Here is a 22903-nt window from a genome sequence, read left to right on the forward strand (position 1 = left end):
TTTATGATCTTTGTTTTGTGTTGGGTTGCTCGTTAGAACGATGAAGGGTTGATGGATAGCATCGCTTGCAAGGATTTTGTACGATAAACCCATTAATTCTACTCCTCTATTAAGTTAGACATTGAGGGGGAGGGACCTAACATAATGTTGAATGTTGGCTCCAATAGTGCTTCTTCCAGGTACAATCTCCCTCCACTTGTTTAATGACCCAAATTAAACAGACAAGCTTTTGTCATGCTTGTTTAATAATAGCGGGTGCTATTGTGCATAGTAGTTGGGAAATGGATAATGTCGGTGTTTGTAGTAATAGTAGTAATAGTATGTAGCCATGGAGAGGATTAGGATTCGTGACTTCTAAGGCCTTTACAGCAAAACCTAAAACCATGAAAGCAAGAAATCGAATCTTAGTTACTTACAAATGTAATGACCCGTGCCATACACGTGCGATGCACGTGATAAGATCGAATAAAATATCAAACTGATAATTAAATAAAAACAGAAAAATAGTATTACAAAATTTATAAAAAACAATAATAAATAAAGAAAATCTCTAATAAAATTTTCATTAAAAATTAAATTATAAACAAATTAAAAAATTGGAATCAGAGGAGCTTTGAACATTAGGTTCTAATTGTCCATCACAGTTGGGATCCTAGTGGCGAATGTGCTCAACTACTTCTTCGCAAATATCAAAGGTGGACGGGGATGGAGGCTAAGCTTTGGTGGTGCAATGGTCTCTGCACTCATAATCACAATCGGATTATTGGTCCTTCCAGACACACCCAACTCCATGATCGAGTGTGGAGAGCACGAAAAGGATAGGCAACAACTGAGGAAGGTTCCCGGCGTGGAAGACATTGATGAAGAGTTCAACGATCTTATTGCCGCAAGTGAGGAATCGAAGAAGGAAAAAATGAAAAGTAAGAAGAGATCATAGCAATGTAAAATTTCATATAGGACTAGAATTATGTATTCTTAAGGATTATTACCTGTTTTGTGGTGACAATGTAAACTTTTGAGCTTGCAAATCTTAGTGCATCAGCAGTACCAGGATAGAATCTATAGGTATAAAACACAATCACCAATAAGCAAGAGTTCAAAAGTCAAAAACACAATCACGTGAACCATTTTTCTAAAACCCGAAAATCAAATCTCAATTGTTTTTGTCTGGTGTATCGAATAGTACGAATATACATGCATCATACCTTAAGATCTTAACATAATTCTAGACAGTACTGACAGATAACTTCTATTAAATCTATACTGTTAGATAATCTTGGTGAATTGAATGCTAAGTTTAACTCGGCACATTTAAGACATTCCCTTAATTGAACTACCTGTTTGCTCTCATCCAACCAGAGAAATCATTTTGCAACCAATCATCTCTGACCTTTCCAAAAAGATCTATCAGTTCATCTCTGTTCTCATCCCATTCTTCCATCACAATAGGCTTCAATTTGATCCATGTCTCCAATATATCCTCAACTGTGAGCCCTTCTGCAACCTTTCAAGAAGAACTATGACATAAATCAAGTGATACTACACTTGTCAATTCATAATAAAAAGGTTAAATTACATTGACATTTCTTCATTTAAGATATAAAATGCCTGGTGTAAGCATGATATTACTTAATCTTAAAACAGGTTAGTGTAATTTAAGATGACAAAAATCAAGGTGATCCTAGGCTTCAAATCAAACAATTTAAAAAAAATTAATTTTAAACAAAAAAATTCAAACCAAATTATATCAATTTTACAAGTGTAATTATCCGTGCGATGCACGTGCCATGTACGTGCGATGCACGTGCCATGCACGTGATAAGATCGAATAAAATATCAAACTGATAATTAAATAAAAAAAGAAAAATAGTATTACAAAATTTATAAAAAACAATATTAAATAAAGAAAACCTCTAATAAAATTTTCATTAAAAATTAAATTATAAACAAATTAATAAATTAGAATCAGAGGAGCTTTAAACATTGGGTTCCAATTGTCCATCACAGTTGGGATCCTAGTGGCGAATGTACTCAACTACTTCTTCGCAAATATCAAAGGTGGATGGGGATGGAGGCTTAGCTTTGGTGGTGCAATGGTCTCTGCACTCATCATCACAATCAGATCATTGGTCCTTCCAGACACACCCAACTCCATGATCGAGCGTGGAGAGCACGAAAAGGCTAGGCAACAACTGAGGAAGGTTCCCGGCATGTAAGACATTGATGAAGAGTTCAACGATCTTATTGCCGTAAGTGAGGAATCAAAGAAGGTGGAACACCCTTGGAGGAACCTGCTGTAGCGCAAGTACAGGCCTCACCTCACCATGGCAATCATGATTCCATTCTTCCAGCAATTCACGGGCGTTATTGTCATCATGTTTTATGCGTCTGTGTTGTTCGGCTCCATTGGCTTCAAGGACAACTCTGCTCTCATGTCCGCCGTCATCACCGGCGTCGTAAATGTGGCTGCCACCGTTGTGTCTATCTATGGGGTTGACAAGTGGGGTAGGAGAGCCCTTTTTCTAGAAGGCAGAACCCAAATGATCATATGTCAGGCCGTAGTAGCCGCTGCTATTGGAGCCAAGTTCGGAATTGATAGAAACCCCGGTGATTTGCCAGTGTGGTATGCTATTGTGGTGATGATGTTTATTTGCATCTATATCTGATATATTATAATCTATTCAACGAATGAGATCAAACCCCACGTTTTAAACGTTTTTGCCTAAGTATTTATCTCTGGCAAAAATACCAAAACAAAAAATTATTGTTACATTGGACGATTTTAATACGAAAAAAAACGTTAAGGAAGATTCTAAATCAAAAATTACGTTGGGGACGGTTTTGATTTTGACCCTCAACGTTAGGGACAAAACAATACTTATCCCTATAGTTATCATATTATTATTATTATTATTATTATTATTATTATTATTATTATTATTATTATTATTATTATTATTATTAAAAAAATTTTCGATTGATAATTGATAAGTAGTTTAATAATGTATTAAATATTGATTTTATATAACTATAATAAAGATATTTTTCTAAATTAGTATAATTATGTATTAATACTTAAATGCTAATTATAGTATAAGTATTATAAAGATATTTTTATAAAATAAACTTAGAAGAGAAAATGTACATTCATTTTGGCGGAAAAATGGATTCATGAGGATATTACGGGTGAATGCCATTGCGAATTTTCTACGAAGAGAATTGCAGAGAAGAGGAGAGGAGAACTTATTGTCTCACGTGATAGAGTTGATGATTGTGATACGATATAATAACAAGATGAGATGAAGGGTGGGGCCAAATGGTGATTTAATAATGCAAGTAGAGTGAATTAAATGTGTGGTCAAGGGGTTGTGTAGGTTATTTGGGACTGTCAGGTGTGTACGTCTGCATCTTCTTCTCCAACGTGCGCGCAACCAGATTCTCTTGTAGCTTTTACCCATCTATAATTTCACACGTCATCATGCACTATCAAATAGTCACGCTTAAATAAACAAATAATGTTTTGCTACACGATTTAAAATCAAAGGATGAGAAATAACTCAAATAATAAGCGATAGGATAAGAAATATTCACTCCAATATAATACAATCTGTGTTTTTTTTAAAGATAAATTAAGCATATTATTGTGATTAAATCACAAAGGACTATTTTTGTGCAAGCATTTCGTTTATTATGGGTATCGAAACTTTTTCTATTAGAATAGAAAACATACTATTTTTTATTAAGCATATATTGATTAAATCAAAGCTTACTGTTTAAATTTGTGAGAATCTTAGCAATCTTAACAAGAGAGAAAAGCCGCGTCAATTGATAAGCTTGGAAAATTAAATTACAACCTTAGCTTGTGCATGCAAAAGTTCAACGCCCAAAAAATCTATGATTAAAGTAACAAAGTAAGACCAAAATAAATACAATACTATTTTTATAAAATGAATATTATACAATATAAAGCAAGACCAAAAAATCTATGAGAGGATGGCAGCGGGAACTCAGAGATGGTGTCGAGGTGAGACCTCCAGAGAGTAAGACGGCAGGGTCTGTTAGTGCTTGTGTGAGTAGGGGTGGAGAGCTTTTGATCTGCTGCCTCATCTCGACACCATCTCTGAGTCCCTACCGCCATCCTCTCAGCATCTGTAACCGTTCTCATGGTGAAAAAAAAAAGAAAGAAAGGAAGAGTATTAGTATCTTTTCTATTTAGATAACAATAAAAGGACAAATTTTATTAGCCTGAAAATTGATAGATCAAATTAATCAAAAAGTAAAAACTAGAGGAATAACAAGCGCAATTACCCGTGCCATGCACGTGCCATGCACGTGATAAGATCGAATAAAATATCAAAATGATAATTAAATAACAACAGAAAAATAGAATTATAAAATTTATAAAAAACAATAATAAATAAAGCAAACCCCTAATAAAATTTTCGTTAAAAATTTAAATTGTAAACAAATTAAAAAATTGGTATCAGGGTCAAATTAATAATTTAAGAATATAACTCATTTAATAATCTATGTCATGTGTCAAAAATCTAATATATTATAGTCTATTCAACGAATGGACCGTGCCGGGATGTACCTAGTTCGCATCAATGTTTTTCATGGAATCCAGTCACGTGTGCTTGAAGATACTTTTTATGTAATAGTGGTATATACATATGTACATAGGATTAAGGAGGGGGCGGGGGCCTAACATGGTGTTTAATGTTGGCCCCAATAGTGCTTCTTCAAGGTACAATCTCACTTATCCTACTTTGACTAGAAAACAAGCCATTTTTCAATCCACTTGTTTAATCAACCAAATAAAACAGACTAAAATATTATGATAAAGAAAAAAAAACAGACAAAGAATAGTAAATTTTTGTCATGCTTGTATATAATAACAAACAAGTGTAATTACCCGTGTCATGCACGTACCATGCACGTGATAAGATCGAATAAAATATCAAAATGATAATTAAATAAAAACAGAAAAATAGGATTATAAAATTTGTAAAAAATAATAAAAAATAAAGCAAACCTCTAATAAAATTTTTATTAAAAATTTAAATTGTAAACAAATTTTAAAATTGGTATCAGGGTCAAATTAATAATTTTAAGAATACATTGGTACTTTAGTTTACTCTATTGATCGAATGGCATCCATCAAAGAAAAATGATATTTCACCTAAGAAAGGTTAAGCTTTTGGTTGTCCATAATGTGATTTCCATTTAACTGCATTTCTCATACATAAGTGTGCTTAGTTGCTTAGTGCTTTATGTAATTTGCCAACTTATTAAATATGGAAGATAAATGCAAGTGAGTTTTAGAATAAAAAATGTAGGGAGAGAAAAAATATATATAAGGAGAAAAGAAGAAAGCGTGTGTATTGTGGGTAAGAAATGGAAGGATGTGGAGAATGAAGAAGAGCAGTGGCGGAACTTGAAATAAAATTTTGGGGGGGCCAGATAGAAGATAATTATCAAAATGCTTTTGATATGTACCCCATTTAAAATAAGCTCGTCTAATTTCATCTCTCTGATTTGGGTGATATTGCCAAATTTAAAGCCGTTTTTCAAGGTCTTGTTCCAAAAAATTAAGGTTAAAGTTATTAGATGTAACTTTTTGAACTTTTGAAGGTTGTATCTCACTTTCTTCATGATTCATTAAAGTAGAAGAACTATCTACAGGTGTTGATATTGTAAAAGTTACATGTTCTCCTTCTTAAATATTAGCCTTTCTCTTAAAAAATGTATCAATTCTTTGATTTTTATTATTATTTTATATAAAAATTTGAATATATATCCTGTAGAATATGTAAAAAAGAAGTTAGAAGGACAAATATTAAAATTTATAATATTTATTAAATTTTTTTATCAATTTATATAAATACAATAATATTAATACTTATCGAATATTCTATTATTTTTTATCATATAAAAAATTAAATTAAATAAATAGTAAAATATAAAATAATATTAAATTAAACAAATAAAAATATCTAATTTTTTATATTTGAACTTAAAGGTAAAGAGAGTGTTGTTTATTGAATTTATTAGATATTTTAAGTCATAGTAAAGTATTTAAGCCAATTGAACTATTTTTTATCTTTTAAAAAAGTACTACTAATTTTTTTATAAAAAATTTGGGGGCCATGGCCCCCCCTTGTCTGAACTAAGCTCCGCCACTGAAGAAGAGTATAAGGGGATGTATATCATGCATCCTGCCATGCAGGGCACTGGACGTGATACGAATAGTTCATTCCAATGGCAGAGTTGAAGAGATCACCACTCGCACCATCAAGGCTGCTGACGTCATGAGAGCTCATTCTAAGCATGTCCTCAAGAACTATTCTTCCCCCAACCTCCTCATCGTTCCTCCCACGCTGAACTCCGTCACGGCAACATCTATTTCCTCGTTCTCCTGCCTCCCCCTCCCAACCAACACGCTGCAGAAGCAGATCAGAAACTCTCCATCCCCACTCACACAAGCACTAGCAGACCCCGCCGTCATACTCTCTGGAGGCCTCACCTCGACACCATTTCTGAGTCCCCGTCGCCATCCTCTCACCATCCGTAACCGCTCTCATGGTGAAAAAAAAAAGAAAGAAAGAATACTAGTATCTTTTCTATTTAGATAATAATAAAAGGACAAATTTTATTAGCCTTAAAATTGATAGATCAAATTAATCAAAAAGTAAAAACTAGAGGAATAACAAGTGTAATTACCCGTGCCATTCACGTGATAAGATCGAATAAAATATCAAAATGATAATTAAATAAAAACAAAAAAATAGAATTATAAAATGTATAAAAAACAATAATAAATAAAGCAAACCTCTAATAAAATTTTTATTAAAAATTTAAATTGTAAACAAATTAAAAAATTGGTATCAGGGTCAAATTAATAATTTTAAGAATATAACTCATTTAATAATCTATGTCATGTGTCAAAAATCTAATATATTATAATCTATTCAACGAATGGACCGTGTCGGGATGTACCTTGTTCGCATCAATGTTTTTTATGGAATCCAGACACGTGTGCTTCTAGATACTTTTTATGTAATAGTGTTATGTACATATGTACATAGGATTAAGGAGTGGGCGGGGGCCTAACATGGTGTTTAATGTTGGCCCCAATAGTGCTTCTTCCAGGTACAATCTCACTTATCCTACTTTGACTAGAAAACAAGCCATTTTTCAATCCACTTGTTTAATCAACCAAATAAAACAGACCAAAATATTATGATAAAGAAAAAAAAAACAGACAAAGAATAGTAAATTTTTGTCATGCTTGTATATAATAACAAACAAGTGTAATTACCCGTGTCATGCACGTGCCATGCACGCGATAAGATCGAATAAAATATCAAAATGATAATTAAATAAAAACAGAAAAATAGGATTATAAAATTTGTAAAAAATAATAATAAATAAAGCAAACCTCTAATAAAATTTTTATTAAAAATTTAAATTGTAAACAAATTAAAAAATTGGTATCAGGGTCAAATTAATAATTTTAAGAATACATTGGTACTTTAGTTTACTCTATTGATCGAATGGCATCCATCAAAGAAAAATGATATTTCACCTAAGAAGGGTTAAGCTTTTGGTTGTCCATCATGTGATTTCCATTTAACTGCATTTCTCATACATAATTGTGCTTAGTTGCTTAGTGCTTTATGTAATTTGCCAACTTATTAAATATGGAAGATAAATGCAAGTGAGTTTTAGAATAAAAAATGTAGGGAGAGAAAAAATATATATAAGGAGAAAAGAAGAAAGCGTGTGTATTGTGGGTAGGAAATAGAAGGATGTGGAGAATGAAGAAGAGCATAAGGGGATGTATATCATGCATCCTGCCATGCGGGGCACTGGACGTGATACGAACAGTTCACTCCAATGGCAGAGTTGAAGAGATCACCACTCGCACCATCAAGGTTGCTGACGTCATGAGAGCTCATCCTAAACATGTCCTCAGGAACTATTCTTCCCCCAACCTCCTCATCGTTCCTCCCCACGCTGAACTCCGTCGGGGCAACATCTACTTCCTCGTTTCCCTGCCTCCCCTCCCAACCAACACGCTGCAGAAGCAGATCAGAAGCTCTCCATCCCCACTCACACAAGCACTAGCAGACCCCGCCGTCTTACTCTCTGGAGGCCTCACCTCGACACCATTTATGAGTCCCCGCCGCCATCCTCTCGCCATCTGTAACCGCTCTCATGGTGAAAAAAAGAAAGAAAGAAAGAAAGAATATTAGTATATTTTCTATTTAGAAAACAATAAAAGGACAAATTTTATTAGCCTTAAAATTGATAGATCAAATTAATCAAAAAGTAAAAACTAGAGGAATAACAAGTGTAATTACCCGTGCCATGCACGTGATAAGATCGAATAAAATATCAAAATGATAATTAAATAAAAATAGAAAAATAGAATTATAAAATTTTAAAAAAACAATAATAAATAAAGCAAACCTCTAATAAAATTTTCGTTAAAAATTTAAATTGTAAACAAATTAAAAAATAGGTATTAGGGTCAAATTAATAATTTAAATTGTAATTAAACTCCATTCAAATACTGTGTATTTCGGAAATTTCAGTACCAAATCCTTAGGCACAGAAGAACTCACCTTGAAAAATATCTGAAGCATAGCATCTCAGATTAAGGATAGCCCTACAGTTACCAAGTAATTCCACTAGTGCAAATAAAAGGAGAATTCTATGACACAACAGCCTTTTCCTTTTCTTTTTCTTTTTTCTCTTGTTGCCCATACTCATGCACTTAGACTAGCCCTGAAATAAAATATTATATATATACGTCTGCATTCTCATTCCCATTCCCATTCCCATTCCCATTCGGCCATTCCCATCTCTATTTCATCCTTTGCTTACTATCGGCACAAACTTCCACTTTTACCCCATCTTCTTCTCCAACGTAGCTTTAATAATGAAGAGCATAAGGGGATGCATATTATGCATCCTACCATGCGGGGCATTGGACGTGATACAAATAGTTCACTCCAATGGCAGAATTGAAGAGCTCACTGCTCGCACCATCAAGGCTGCTGACGTGATGAGAGCTCATCCTAACCATATCATCAAGAAATATTCTTCCTCCAACCTCCTCATCGTTCCTCCCCACGCTGACCTCCATCGCGGCAACATCTACCTTCTCGTTCCCCTCCCTCCCCCTCCCCCTCCCAACCAACACGCTGCAGCAGTACATCAACAGCTCTCTATCTCCACTCACACAAGCACCAGCAGCCGTCTTACTCTCTCGAGGCCTCACCTCGACACCATCACAGAGAATATAGATGAACTGATAGAAGAACGATAGAAACTGTTCTTCTTAGTTGCGCCTTTCTATATGACATCTTCTGGGTATCAATGCACCACAACCAAGGCAAATATAGCTAAAGAAGCTGGTGCTTCAGCGATCCTCATTACAAATAATCGGACAGGTGTTTGCATGTAACTTGCTAAAAATTCTTTTTGGATCTCGCTTTCTTTCATTTTGTTTCTTCATTATGGTTTCAAAATTAGAGGAGATCCTGTGGATTCTAGCATTTGGAAATGTTAAATAAAAAATTTTTGTTCATTATTTGTTTGCTTGAGTAAACACAGATGTCGCAATAAAGGGTTATACTATATTTCGTTTTAAGCAACTGTTCTCTGTCTCTACTGTGCAGAACTTTTCAAGATGGTTTGTGAAGAGAATGAAACTGATATTGATATTGGAATTCCTACTGTGATGCTTCCACAAGATGCTGGTGAAAACATTAAATTGCACTCTTAAGTGTCTGTGCAGTTATACTCTCCGCTGCGCCCATTAGTTGATGTAGCGGAAGTGTTTTTATGGCTTATGGCTGTTGGTACCATTCTCTGTGCTTCTTATTGGTCTGCCTGGACAACTAGAGAGGCTGCTGTTGAGCGTAAGAAGCTATTAAAGGTTACTTGGTTCCTTTTCATGCCAATTTTATATATATATGCTATTATTTTTTGTTCTAATTTTGCTCCTTCGGAAGAAAGTTTTCTTCTCATACTTAAAAAGGCATCAATCCAGCTGTTGATACATAGTCATGTTTAACTTGCAGGATGCTTCGGATGAATATTTGAATACTGAGAATGCTGGTTCTACTGGTTATGTAGAAATCAGTACCATGGCAACAATTTCTTTTGTTGTGATCGCTTCTTGTTTCTTGCTTATGCTTTACAAATTAATGGCATCCTGGTTTATTGAAGTTCTGGTGGTTCTATTTTGCATTGGTGGTGTTGAGGTGAGTTATTCTTTTCCAGACTTTGTTCCAGTTTATTACGATCACTCCCTCACGCCTCCTTTTCGTGTAGATTAGTATTAGTAATCCATTATTGATCATTTCATAGTAACGAATTTCCTTTAAACTTTTAGGTACAAACATTTTTCTAACTGTCCAACTCTTCACAGTTCACATATGTGGCTGATAATTATGTTGATTGCTATCTTCTTTTTTCATTAGTAAATGTCGTAGATAGGGTTTGTTAACGCAAGCATTAAGTAACTAGTTAAGGAATCAAAACATAAGCATTTTTTATCTTATAAATCTAAGAAGCATGTAGTCCGTCCTTTTGACAAAACTCTTTTTGATTTAGCAGAGAAGTCATTATATTTTTTCATGTGATTTCAGGGACTGCAAACTTGCTTGGTGGCTCTGTTATCATGGTAAGTCTTCTACTCTTGTAGGTCGATTTGGCAATTGATTTATAGGGTTATGTGAGAATGAGTCACTGTCATGTTAAGTTTTTGCTGCTTAGTGCCATGGTTTATAGATATGGAATTGACAACCAAACGTTTATAGTTTCAGATGGTTTCAACATGCTGGGCAAACATTTGTAAAAATACCCTTCTTTGGAGCTGTCTCATATTTGAGACTTGCTATGACTCCCTTCTGCATAGTATTTCCCGTTCTTTGGGGAGTTTTTCGACATGTATCTTTTGCATGGATTGGACAAGATATTCTTTGTGCCTGTATGTAATAGAAAATAAATAGCAGGATGGGCTTGTATGTAATAATGTTGTATCTGTGTGCATTGATTGCTTGAGTTTTGAAAGAAGTTTCTTACTCTGATCCATTTCTGTGTTGACAAATTGTTAAAAATTGGGTTGTGATCATATATTCATTTTTGTACTCCTAATGTGACTTTCAGACTCTGTAGTTGTTGGAGTAATTTTTTTTCTTCACATAAGTAATGATTTAAAACTCATTCCATATAAGATGAGATTGAAGAGAAGAGTGCAATTCATGGGTCTGGATTGATCATTTGGAAGATGATTTTTCCTTTTGCTACCCATTTGGTTCATGATTGCATGTGATATTTTGTTATATTGATGATTTTCTCCTTTTTCCTCTAAATAATCAATATTTACAACTTGAGTAAGACTATTTCATGAAGGGTGACTTGGGATCTTGGAAGAAATAGAGGAAGAAAATGACTTAAATGAGTAAAACAAGGGACATGAGCCAAGTCTACATTAATGATATTTCATCACAGAATACACTTGGAAAATGAAATTTATCCAACTTCAATTTCAATTTTAGTTATAAGTAACATAACCATAAAAATTGAAATTGAAATTGAATAAATTTCATTTTCCAAGTGTATTCTGTGATGAAATATCATTAATGTAGGCTTGGCTCATGTCCCTTGTTTTACTCATTTAAGTCATTTTTTTCCTCTATTTCTTCCAAGATCCCAAGTCACCCTTAATGAAGTAGTCTTACTCAAGTTGTAAATATTGATTATTTAGAAGAAAAAGGAGAAAATCATCAATATAACCAAATATCACATGCAATCATGAACCAAATGGGTAGCAAAAGGAAAAACCATCTTCCAAATGATCAATCTAGACCCATGAATTGCACTCTTCTCTTCAATCTCATCTTATATGGAATGAGTTTTATATCATTACTTATGTGAAGAAAAAAATTACTCCAATAACTACAGAGTCTGAGAGTCACATTAGGAGTACAAAAATGAATATATGATCACAACCCAATTTTTAACAATTTGTCAACACAGAAATGGATTAGAGTAAGAAACTTCTTTCAAAACTCAAGCAATCAATGCACAAAGATACAACATTATTACATACAAGCCCATCCTACTATTTATTTTCTATTGGCACAAGAGGCAGCCTCCAGCATCAAATTGTGCCAGGGGCCAAGGACCAATAATGAATAAAATTGAACAGTGAATTAGAAAAACAAATAAATAACTGACATGCAGCACTTTCCTAAGGCTTGTCAGCACCTCTCAAAATTGTTCAAGCCACAGGCCATTTGTGTGGGGGCTTGTAAGGAACCATTTTCCGCTGATTCCTTCTTGTTTGTGTGACAGTATCATGAGGTCAAGTCCTCTGCATAGATAAATTTTTAATTAGTGTAGTGAATCAAAAGACATAAGTGGATGAAATGACATTAAATACTATTATTTTTATAGCATGTTATATCAGAAAACAGAAAGCAATAATCATGGCAAAGTGGTGTATTAACTACACACTGAATAAACTAGAGAGTTATTCAGGGAAACAATAAACAAGTCAGTTACCAAATTCATCATGCCAATTCAAAAGGGTAAGGAAAGAAATCTCTCTGGCAATAATGCCCCATATCATGGTTCTAAAAGATGATACACATGGAAAGATGCAATTTTCACTCAGCTTCTCATATATAGCACATGCAACAAGCTTAACATATATTAAATATTAAGCAAGAGAAAACAAGTTTTAGCAGCTAAAGAAAGCGGAAATCGGCTCTAGGCAAGGTCATCAATAGCGGATTGCGGCTCATTGTGTTTTGTTAAATTTCTGCCACGCAATAGCGCTATTGCGCGAAGATAGCGGATATTTGACAACTTTGGCTCTAGCTGACCAAAATGTAGGAGCAAAAGCAAACTAGAATGATTTTAAAAGGACATAAAAAGGAGAAAACATTTTATTATTTGTTTTTTAAAAATGATTTAAAAAGTTCTACTAACAAGCATATAAATGGTAAACAACGTCACTAAAACAAACTCAGCGATGAACATACAAGCATTTCGTCTTAAAAAACTGTTTTCATTGGATGTAAAAGGCATTGCTTTTCTTTCTTGCCCCAATGACAACAGTTCCTGCATCCTCTCTGGCCAGTCAGAATTTAATATGCGGGCGAAATCTTCCACTTCCCTGCATCAAAGGGTATTGAGCAAATAAGATTTTGGCATATCAAATCACAAGAGTACATCAATATGAACATCATGCAGACATTTCTTCATATCAAACCCATGCCTTCTTTTATCCAAAGTGGCAGGGAAGGACAACACAGAAGGAGTTTAACAAGAATTTCATGATTATTGTGTAATGAGTAAAATATAGGCCAAGGCCCAATTAGGATAGTTTCATTAGTAATTGATTTACTATAAATAGATATTGCAGAAATATAATAGAAAATCACGAATTGAGTAATGAATATAGTTCCTTTTCTGGAATTCTTTTTATGGAATTATCTCTCTCCCTCTTAATTCTCTCTAAATTCCCTCTGATTGATTAATTCTTCTCTATTCCTACATTATACCCCTTACATTGGTGCTTTCATTAACCACCATTTTTCCATTTTCATGGTGGTTTGGCGATCTCACCTCCAATGGAGCAAATTGGAAGTGTAGCTGAATATTTTACTGCCTTTTTGTGTTATGTTCAAAGAGTAAATTTGAATGATGCTGAAATATTGAAGACATTTCTCAATGGATTGGAAACTTATATCCATAGAGAAATTATCTTTGATGATCCTAAAACTATTCGTGATGCTTTTTATTTGGCAAAGTATTATGAAGAACGCTGGAGCAATCCATTTTCAGAAATTTCAAAGCCAAAATTATCAGCTCAGCACCAGATCCAGAAAAGTTCATCAACAAAAATTTCCTATCAATCACTGTATCAAAGTCCAGAATCAGCGTTTCAAGCAAAAATTCAAATCCAGAATTCCATCGTAGACACCACAGAAAAACCATCGACAGAACACGAAATCAGAAATTCAAAAGCAGAATCATCAATCGAAACTCAAGATCATGCGAAATTACAGACTGCGGATACAGATATTACATCCTCAAGAATTCAACTATCTGATTCAATACCTCATCAACAGTTTTCAGCATCAACAACAGCAGTTCCAGATCTGCAAAGGGAGCTTCAGATTCAAGAAACGACCTCCCTGAATGCTGGACCGCGACCTCTGAACGCCAGCGATCGTACGTGGTGGGAAACAGCACCCGTTGCGGAGGACGATGACGTCCACGTCGACAGAACCGCTCGGAGCAGCGTGGCAGGCTAAGCATGGCCAGCAGTGGCGCCGAGGACGGCGCCGTCTCGAAGGGGAAGGTGGATGACACAGATCTATTGGATCGGGAACCGACACCAAAGCCACCTTGCAGGTTTACGGACGCTGTGGTCAGAGGCGGAGCAGCTGCAAGAAAGCCCGCACCAGAACCAAGACCGCGGAAGACGAACGACGCGGTGGTAATTTAGGGTTTAGGGCATGCGGCGCCTCCGCGAAGGGAAAGCTCGTGAAGGTTAGAAGAGGCGTTCTGTTCCGTTGTGTTCCCTCAATCGTGGCCAAGCCACCACCACTCACGGTGGCGGTTTTTCCATGGGATCGCGAGCATAGATGGAGCACAGAGAAGAAGCGGGACGAGGTGTTGTCTCCATGGGTGGCGATGGACCAAGCAGCAGCACAGGAGCCTACCCAGGCAAAGCAGACGGCGGAGATGCAGACTGATCAAGAGATGAGTGGTGGCTGTTTTGGGATGGTGCCCTCTCTTCTCAAGTGCAGCAACGAGAATGAGAAAGCAGAGCATGAGGAGCTGTTCCTTCCTCAAGTGTTGGGCCTTTCCCCAATGTGCCAAGCCCAATTTACCTCAACAAGAGTCCAATTCACATCAACAAATAGATTTAGGCCAACCAAAAAATATTTTAAAAAGAGGGAGGGCCTAGTTTTTTTTTAAACAGTGGGATCTTGGAGGTAATTTTTTATTTTAGACAGTAGAATAGGAATAGGAAAAAAAATGTTACTTTAAGATTAATTGTAATTAAGGTTTTTAAATTTTTTTTTCAACAACCTTGAGGGCAAGGTTGTCGTTAAGAAAAATGTAATGTAATGAGTAAAATATAGGCCAAGGCCCAATTAGGATAGTTTCATTAGTAATGATTTACTATAAATAGATATTGCAGAAATATAATAGAAAATCATGAATTGAGTAATGAATATAGTTCCTTTTCTGGAATTCTTTTTATGGAATTATCTCTCTCCCTCTTAATTCTCTCTAAATTTCTTCGAATTGATTAATTCTTCTCTATTCCTACATCATACCCCTTACATATTGCTACTTTGTTAAACTCTGTGTGTGTGAAATAAGCTTGGTCAATTATGGAAACTAAAGTATAGGACAGCCAGATGAACAAGTATCCCGCGATAACCTAGGATCTAGGAATGGGCTGCATCCAAAGGGCGTAATCTAGGCAGCCTAACCTAATAATTATATCAGTGGCTGATTCCACGGCTTGAACCCGTGACCTTGAGGTCACATGGAGACAACTCAATCGTTGTTCCGAGGCTCTCCTTCTATGGAAACTAAAATATCAAATGGGTAAATTCAATGATCATAATAATATTATTAAATACTCAATGAAAAACAAATTTTGGCCAAAAAACCAATAATTTTACCATAATGTACCTAGACAAATTTTGCAAAGTACCAGAATACAAAAAGTAATATTGTTAGATTAGAACTTTGTTAGTGTGTGTAAGATGAGTTGAGTCAGCTTAATTAGGTTTATGTTACTCTGACACAGTTTTAATCAGTTCAGGGAGCAAAAATAGAAAGCATTAAATAAACTTGTTAGGTAGTTAGTTATGGAGTTACATCTTGTTTCTGAAGTTAATTATTGACATAATCATAACACAAGTTCACAATCATAAGTAATCAATCATCATTTTCACTCTGAAACTTAGAGATTTCTTATTGTTTTTGTTGTCACTTTCCCACCCTTTCATATTTCTTTTTTGTTCCATTACGTTCTTCAATAGCAGGCATGCACACACAGATTAAAACAAGTTGCATTATTTATTGAAACATTTTAAACATACAAGATCAAGAAAAACCTATTGCTAGATTGCTAGGGATACAAAGATTACTAAAAATTCTCCAACATAGGAACAAATATAAAATAAACATTTGTCACTTGCCAATCCCAAACACAATGAAATCAATTTGGATATTGTCACATTGCCCTCTCTCTCATATATACACGAATGTGAGCACGTCATTTCACATGCAACCAGCAATACATGATTCAAGAAATACAATTTGTTGAAAGAAAGAGCTCATCAATCATTCTGATGCTATGTCCTCTCCATATGATAGAATAAAGATAATAGTGCAAGTGATCTGCCACTGCAACTATGCTAAAGATAATGAATGTCATCCACAAAAAGAAAAATACAACTTCAAATTTTAGCATGAAGTGTAAACACTGCACTTAGAATATAGTCTAGCCCCACCTGTCAAGTTTTTCTTGTAATGCAGGATCGATCTCCTCATCTATATCTCCATCATCAAACTCTCTAGGAACAAAAGTGCTGTCTTCTGTATTAGACTGAGAGGCCTCGGAAACTCCATTAGCTCCATCAGTTTGGGGTCTGATATTATGACCATTTATCTCCTATTAGAAGTAAAAAGCAATAAACACTTGGAACATATATAGTAAATAACTGAACTTGTTTTTTCAAATTTAACTTGAAGCCAAATTTGATATTAGATATTATGACTACCTTATTGTTCAGTTCAGAAGCTTCTTTCAAAGAAGAGCTCGTCTGTTGCTCTTTTCTTCTTCGGTTTTTCTTTTTATTCTTAGAATTTTTCATCTCCTTTGGATCTGTAACAAAATTTCTCACTATGAAAATTTTTGTCATTTTAAAGAGAAAATTTTGATACATTTTTTATTAATTTAAAATAATCAAAATTTTCAAAATCTGTAACAAAATTTCTCACTATGAAAATAGAATTTTTCATCTCCTTTGGATCTGTAAAATAGCTAAATATTTTATCAACACAAAAACTCAATTATTGCTATATTTTATTATAAATATAATTATATAAATTATTCTGTATTCACATATAAATAACCAATTTGTGTGCCATCTTTCTATGCCTACATAACATGATCCTAAAATATTATTGTTTGTCTCCTAGTGAATACGAAATATCTCCGTGTTTAACTCTTAAGTCTTAAGTCCTTTTTATACATAACAAAAGTAACAATATCTAAATTTATCTTTTAATTATTTCCAGAGTGGCCCCAAATAAAAAAGGAACAAGTCGTACACTATTTTATCGATTCAAAGATACATCACGCTGTTGTACGGTTTTGTGGTCCAACCTCCACTTGCACTAGTCATTTGACTCATTTTCCATTGAAAAGGGAGAAATCAAAATAGATAGAAAAATGATGTAAACATGCTTTAGTTTGAATACTTTTATGGAATAAAATTTTCACGGTATAATTTATTTATTATTAGTTGTTATAGTTATTTTCAATTTTATTATGTAAAGGTTATTCAAAATTTTTAATGTAATTTATTGATAATATAAAATAGTTTTAGATTTTAGTAGATATCAAACATATGATATTCATGGATATATTTAAAAAAAAGTTAAGGTTTAATTATTCTATTAGTCTTTATAATTATATTAAATTTTTAATTAGATTTCTATATTTTTTTATTTTGTCAAAAAATTAAAATTAACAAAATATTTTTTCTAAAAAATATACAATTAAAAATTTAATTAGATTTTTAATTATAAATACTTTTAATTTACAAAAAAAATATTCAATTAATTTTAATATTTTTTATATTAGAAATAACCTAATTATAAAACTAAAAAGTGTATAAAAAATCAATTGAAAAAACATATATAAAAATCTAATTATAAATTTGATAAAATTATAAAAATTAATAGAATAATTAACCCAAAAATTAATCACTCAAACATGGTGGATCACCACTTGTATTATTACTTTTAAATTTTATTATGATTTATGTTTGAATGCTTAAATTCTTACTTTTATTCTATTTTAAATGGTCTATTTTGACAATAATACCTTAACATGAAGAATGCTAAATTCCTTTAAAAAAAAAAGAGCAAAGTATCGTATTTTTTTATTATACATGTATTTATATATAAATATTTATTATTTAATTAATTTTTATACATATTTTATATTTTAATATTTTTTTTATATGAATATTTTATTTGATGATTATTTTTAATATATACGTAATATAATTAATTTATTATATTTAAAAAATAATTTTTAATGTGTATATACATAAAAACCTTGTGTATGCAATAATTTGAAACTTAAATACTCATTTTAAATATACCTTTTTAATTATAGTTATATTCTAATTATTATGAAAAAATATAATACGAATCACAGTGGATCTATGTTGTTTCTTCTTTAGAATTTAAATCATAATAACTTATGAATTATTCGATGAGTTAAATCTCAAATTGGTTCTTGAACTAAATTTGTAGTCGAGGTTTAATCTTATTTTTTAATTTGTAATTGCCTCAACTTTATTTTTGGTCTTAACAATATTGACTTTTGATCGTCTTTGAGGTATATTCTGACTAATATTCGTGAACAGAATGATGTCGTAGTTGGACAGAGGTTACGCGGGATAATCCATAACTATATTACAAAATTATTATAACTATTTAACTCAATTTAGTTCTTATAGTAGTTTATAGCTCTAATCCCAATTTGAACTCCAAAAAGTTGCGTCTACCATTAGAAGTCACTATCCTTCTTCTTTTCTGTCGTTGTTAGGCGTGTTTTGAAAAGGTGATAATGGGTGGAGGCAACAGCATTGTTGGTAGCTCCAACAACTGACGCTCTGAGAGAAGCTGTGAGAGGAGAACCACCAAAAACATTTACGAACGGCTTCCAGAGAGGTGTGGGTGTGGCAGCCGATCCGTCCTCAAATGGTCAAGGACAGATGCAAATTCAGAGAGGTCAACCAGTGGTTTTTGTTAATGTATGTAGCTAATTTCGTTGCTCTTTCAATATATAACATTTCTTCTCCATGGCCATGAAATGTGGTTGCAGAGTGTTAGCAAGAGGTGGTGTGATTTTTTTTTGTGGGCTGACAAAGTTCAGCATGAAGAAAAAATAATTGATAGAGCTGATCCTGGATTTGAAATAAAGGAATGGATAATAAAATTCATTAGAAAGATTGGAAGCTTAAAATCTGAAGTTAGGGCTCTAAAAGTGGCATTCTGTTTGTTGTTAGTTATTATGTTAGTAATTGAGACAGTTGTCTGCGTAGCATGAAAATGGTGAAGTTCAATTTAGATATTGTATAATAGAAAAGTCTAAATATGATGGTTGTACTTTATAAACAGATGAATAGAAATTATTAATGTTCTATTTTGTCATTGTTGTTGCTATCTTATAATTTAAAAATGAAGCTAAAGAACAGTAATAAAACGAAAATATTTACTAATAACATTCACACTATATAAAATATTTTTAAACTTTCGTGTGTCAAACTAGACACCATAAAAAAATATGTCACAGATAGAGTATTTAAATAAGAAACATAACACATACACTCTAACATAGACATGGAACTTAATAGCTCTAAAGGTAAATGTTTAAAACCAAAATGTCACCACCAAAATATCTCGATGCATTAGTTCAATTCTTGGAACTTTTTAGTGGCTTGAATTTCGGAATTGGTACAAATCACATGAAACTGCTCAGTTTTAAAGTTGTAGCTACAAATACACCAACTATTGGATTAATAAGAGCACTTGTTGCTAATGGAGTACTTGAAACTGGAACAATCGGTAGTAGTTAAGTACTTGAAATTAAACTAGAGCAACGGTGACTAGTGAAGTACTTGAAACTAGAACAGTGATGGCTGGTGGAGTAATTAAAACTAGTACAGTTGTTAGTAGTGAAATAATTTTGGTACGACGTTGCTTCATTTAGGGGTAAGTTTTGATGGCCTTACCTAAAAGTGCACAGCAATTATTTTACCCTTTTAACAGTTATAGCAAAATATTCAAATGGATGGAAAGAGAAATACAAAGGAATTTTAAAAGAAAACCATATTTAATACCTGTTGAAAGTTTATTTTCTAACATAACATGTTGGCTCATATCAAATTTAATCTCAATAGCATTGCTTTCATCTTAGACTTTATTTGCAGCACTTGAAATTTGATTCTCAGTACTTGTAACAGTTTCATCAGATGCAACATCAATAGCAGTTGCTGCAACAGCTACAACCTCATCTTCAACCTTATCTAGAGGCAGTTCCTCTTGTTGTGACTTTTTTAATATTATAATGGTGGCAAGAATTTTCTTTACATGTCCTCTTCATCTTGGTGGTGTTCTGCTTCTTGTCTCCCGCAGGACCTTCATCAACAATTTTCTTTCGTTTCTTCTTTGGTTCTCCTGGAATCTTCTTATACTTGGGTGTTTGCGGTCTATTAGGATGCGTTTGTTTCTGAGAACAGGATTGTAACACCCTACCATACAGAGACTTATGCTTAAGTCATAATTCAGAGATGGCAAGGTATTACGACCTCTAAAACAAAAATTTAGTACGTATAGTAGTATGAATGATTGATTATAACTAGGAGCCTTGTGGAAAAAAAGGGGTAAACAAAAACCGCAACTCAAAAGCGCAACACTCCGATCACTAACACAACGAGCAAGGATAAGCTAACACAAGATCATATATATAAAGAGTATCAAAAACAGGAATATCAAGACTCAAAATCCGGCTGCGAAGGTAACCGGTTCGAGCATAGCAATATATACATATAATAAAATAAGGAAAACCCCAAGGAAAATCCAAAGGGACACAAATACAGAAATCTAATCTCCAAAATCCCCCTCTAGAAGGAGTCATCACAGTTTGTATTATTTAATGGAGATAAAAGTATCTAAACAAAATATATATCCCAAAATAGAGTCCCGAGAACAAAGGATCTTCGCTAATCCAGAAGTCTCCAGCATGCCTCAACGAGAAGCCTCGCGTCCTGCATCTGAAAACCACAAAATCCGCATGGGTGAGAACCAGAGGTCCCCAGCACGGTAACAGCTTCCACATATATAATACATAATAATAGAGGAAAGCCGAAGGCAATCCTAGAACTTCCTCCAGATAATATCAAAGCTTATAAACAAGCTAAACCGTAAGTGGCAACTGACTAAAGATTCTTCAGTCTAACTAATACTTCCCTTTCCAATTCCTTCAGACCTCCCAACCACCAGCAGGAGTATAATATAGCAAACACAGTTATATCAGACAAGAGATTTACAAATAAGAACAATTAAGACATTTAGACAAATAGCAAGTAATATGCAGTCAAATAGGCAATCTCAAACAATTCATGTAGTATGCTTATGATGCATGCCTGTCCCTAGTGGCTGATGATATCATCTGTCGGTTATAGAGCCAACCCGACAAGTCCTGGTAGCTAGCCATTGGACTGTCCCTCTGTCGTGCATCCCCAACTCGAGTTATACTCATCATAAACTTGATCATAATCATGATCCATATCCATCACCCTCACTGGTGAATATTTATCCATCACCATCACTGGTGAATATTTATGGGGGCGAGCTCATCCGGGCCTTTCACAGTGCCCGGCCACACTTACGACATAGGGTCAAAAGAGCTTCGAGTCTCAACCTGGAGCACATGGTGGCTAGCCATTGCTACTACCCAGGGAAACCCTCATCTCCAATGGTGGAAGTGCAAACCTTCACAATTCAATCAACATCATATATGCATTTATACTTGGCCATAAACATGGCTCCGCCGTAACACGGCAATAATCTAGCCATCCGGCTCACGGTTAAATCCATAACCAGCCAATTCATTAACAATTACGGCCCTTCGGCCCATGGCACAACAAGCACTTCCACCGCCATTCTCCGCATCTCACATAATCATCTTTGATCCTCAATGATCATTCATTTTTCCCTTGCTTCACTCGCAAGTTACCACATTCACTAGCCCTTTTTCTCATGCTAGGCATATCATAATGATTTAAGACATAAGTGGTGAGATCGGAGGCTTAGAAGTATGAAATTTGGCTTTTAAAACTCAAAAATCAACTTTGGGATGAAAACAGGTCCACGCGTACGCGCACGCGTGGATGGCGCTTTCTCGAAGAACGGCGCGTACGCACCAAGTGCGCCTACGCGCGAGGGGTCATTCTGCTAAAAATTTTCTAAGTTAAAAGCTGTAGAATTTACATATTCAAACCCCAATCTTCCGACGGACATAACTTCCTCATTTTAAATCGTTTTTCACCCGTTCTTCGAACGGCATGGACATCCCGGATCCAATTTCATTTCTAAACAGATTTGGCACAAATCAGAGATCCGTAGTCCAAGTTATGTCCCGTCAAAGTATGCCCAAAAACCATGTTTTCATACAAAACCACAAGGTGCCATTTTCAAAACAAGCCACTTTCAACTCTTTTCAAAATCAATCAAACATGCCAATTTCAACCCTTCTCTTTGAAATCATTCAAAATGTACCAAAATCAACAACAAGCCATCCTCAACTCACACATTGACACTTTACCAAGGTTTCCAAAACCACATCCAACCATTTTAACACTTCTCAATCAAATGGCTAAAGGACAAACACAATATCATGTCATACATCCTTCCTCATCCCAATTTCCAATAATACCATTTCCAATTAACCATCATTATACATAATCAACATCATACTCACCATCAACATGGTACCACCCATCAATTCAACCTCAATCATCCATCAAGCATATATCACAAC

General features: G+C 34.1%; 1 protein-coding gene and 2 pseudogenes across 1 annotated transcript; 2 read left to right on the forward strand and 1 right to left on the reverse strand.

Annotated features, from left to right (window-relative positions):
* Positions 1-2093: 2093 nt before the first annotated feature.
* LOC140178735 (sugar carrier protein C-like) lies at positions 2094-2666 on the forward strand (annotated as a pseudogene).
* A 7034-nt stretch (positions 2667-9700) lies between these two features.
* LOC112744120 (signal peptide peptidase-like 4) overlaps positions 9701-22903 on the forward strand; it is a 32669-nt pseudogene continuing 19466 nt past the window's right edge.
* On the reverse strand, positions 12065-16982 carry LOC112744123 (SKP1-like protein 21). Its single transcript, XM_072215269.1, has 4 exons — positions 16842-16982; positions 16572-16732; positions 13068-13201; positions 12065-12394 (listed from the first exon to the last, which is right to left on the reverse strand). Coding segments are annotated over exons 1-4 (438 nt in total). The 3' UTR covers positions 12065-12392.

This window comes from Arachis hypogaea, chromosome 14 (genome assembly GCF_003086295.3).
Source record: "Arachis hypogaea cultivar Tifrunner chromosome 14, arahy.Tifrunner.gnm2.J5K5, whole genome shotgun sequence".
In the NCBI taxonomy this organism is placed as follows: Eukaryota; Viridiplantae; Streptophyta; class Magnoliopsida; order Fabales; family Fabaceae; genus Arachis; species Arachis hypogaea.

What these genes read in the sequence shown, in the direction of transcription:
- LOC112744123 (XM_072215269.1), bottom strand. Translation starts at nt 16,982, where the DNA reads ATGACAAAAATTTTCATAGTGAGAAATTTTGTTACAGATCCAAAGGAG. An exon ending in CTTCTGAACTGAACAATAAG is followed by an intron (nt 16,733 to 16,841) that starts GTAGTCATAATA and finishes TACTTCTAATAG; the next exon opens with GAGATAAATGGTCATAATAT. An exon ending in TTACAAGAAAAACTTGACAG is followed by an intron (nt 13,202 to 16,571) that starts GTGGGGCTAGAC and finishes CCTTTGATGCAG; the next exon opens with GGAAGTGGAAGATTTCGCCC.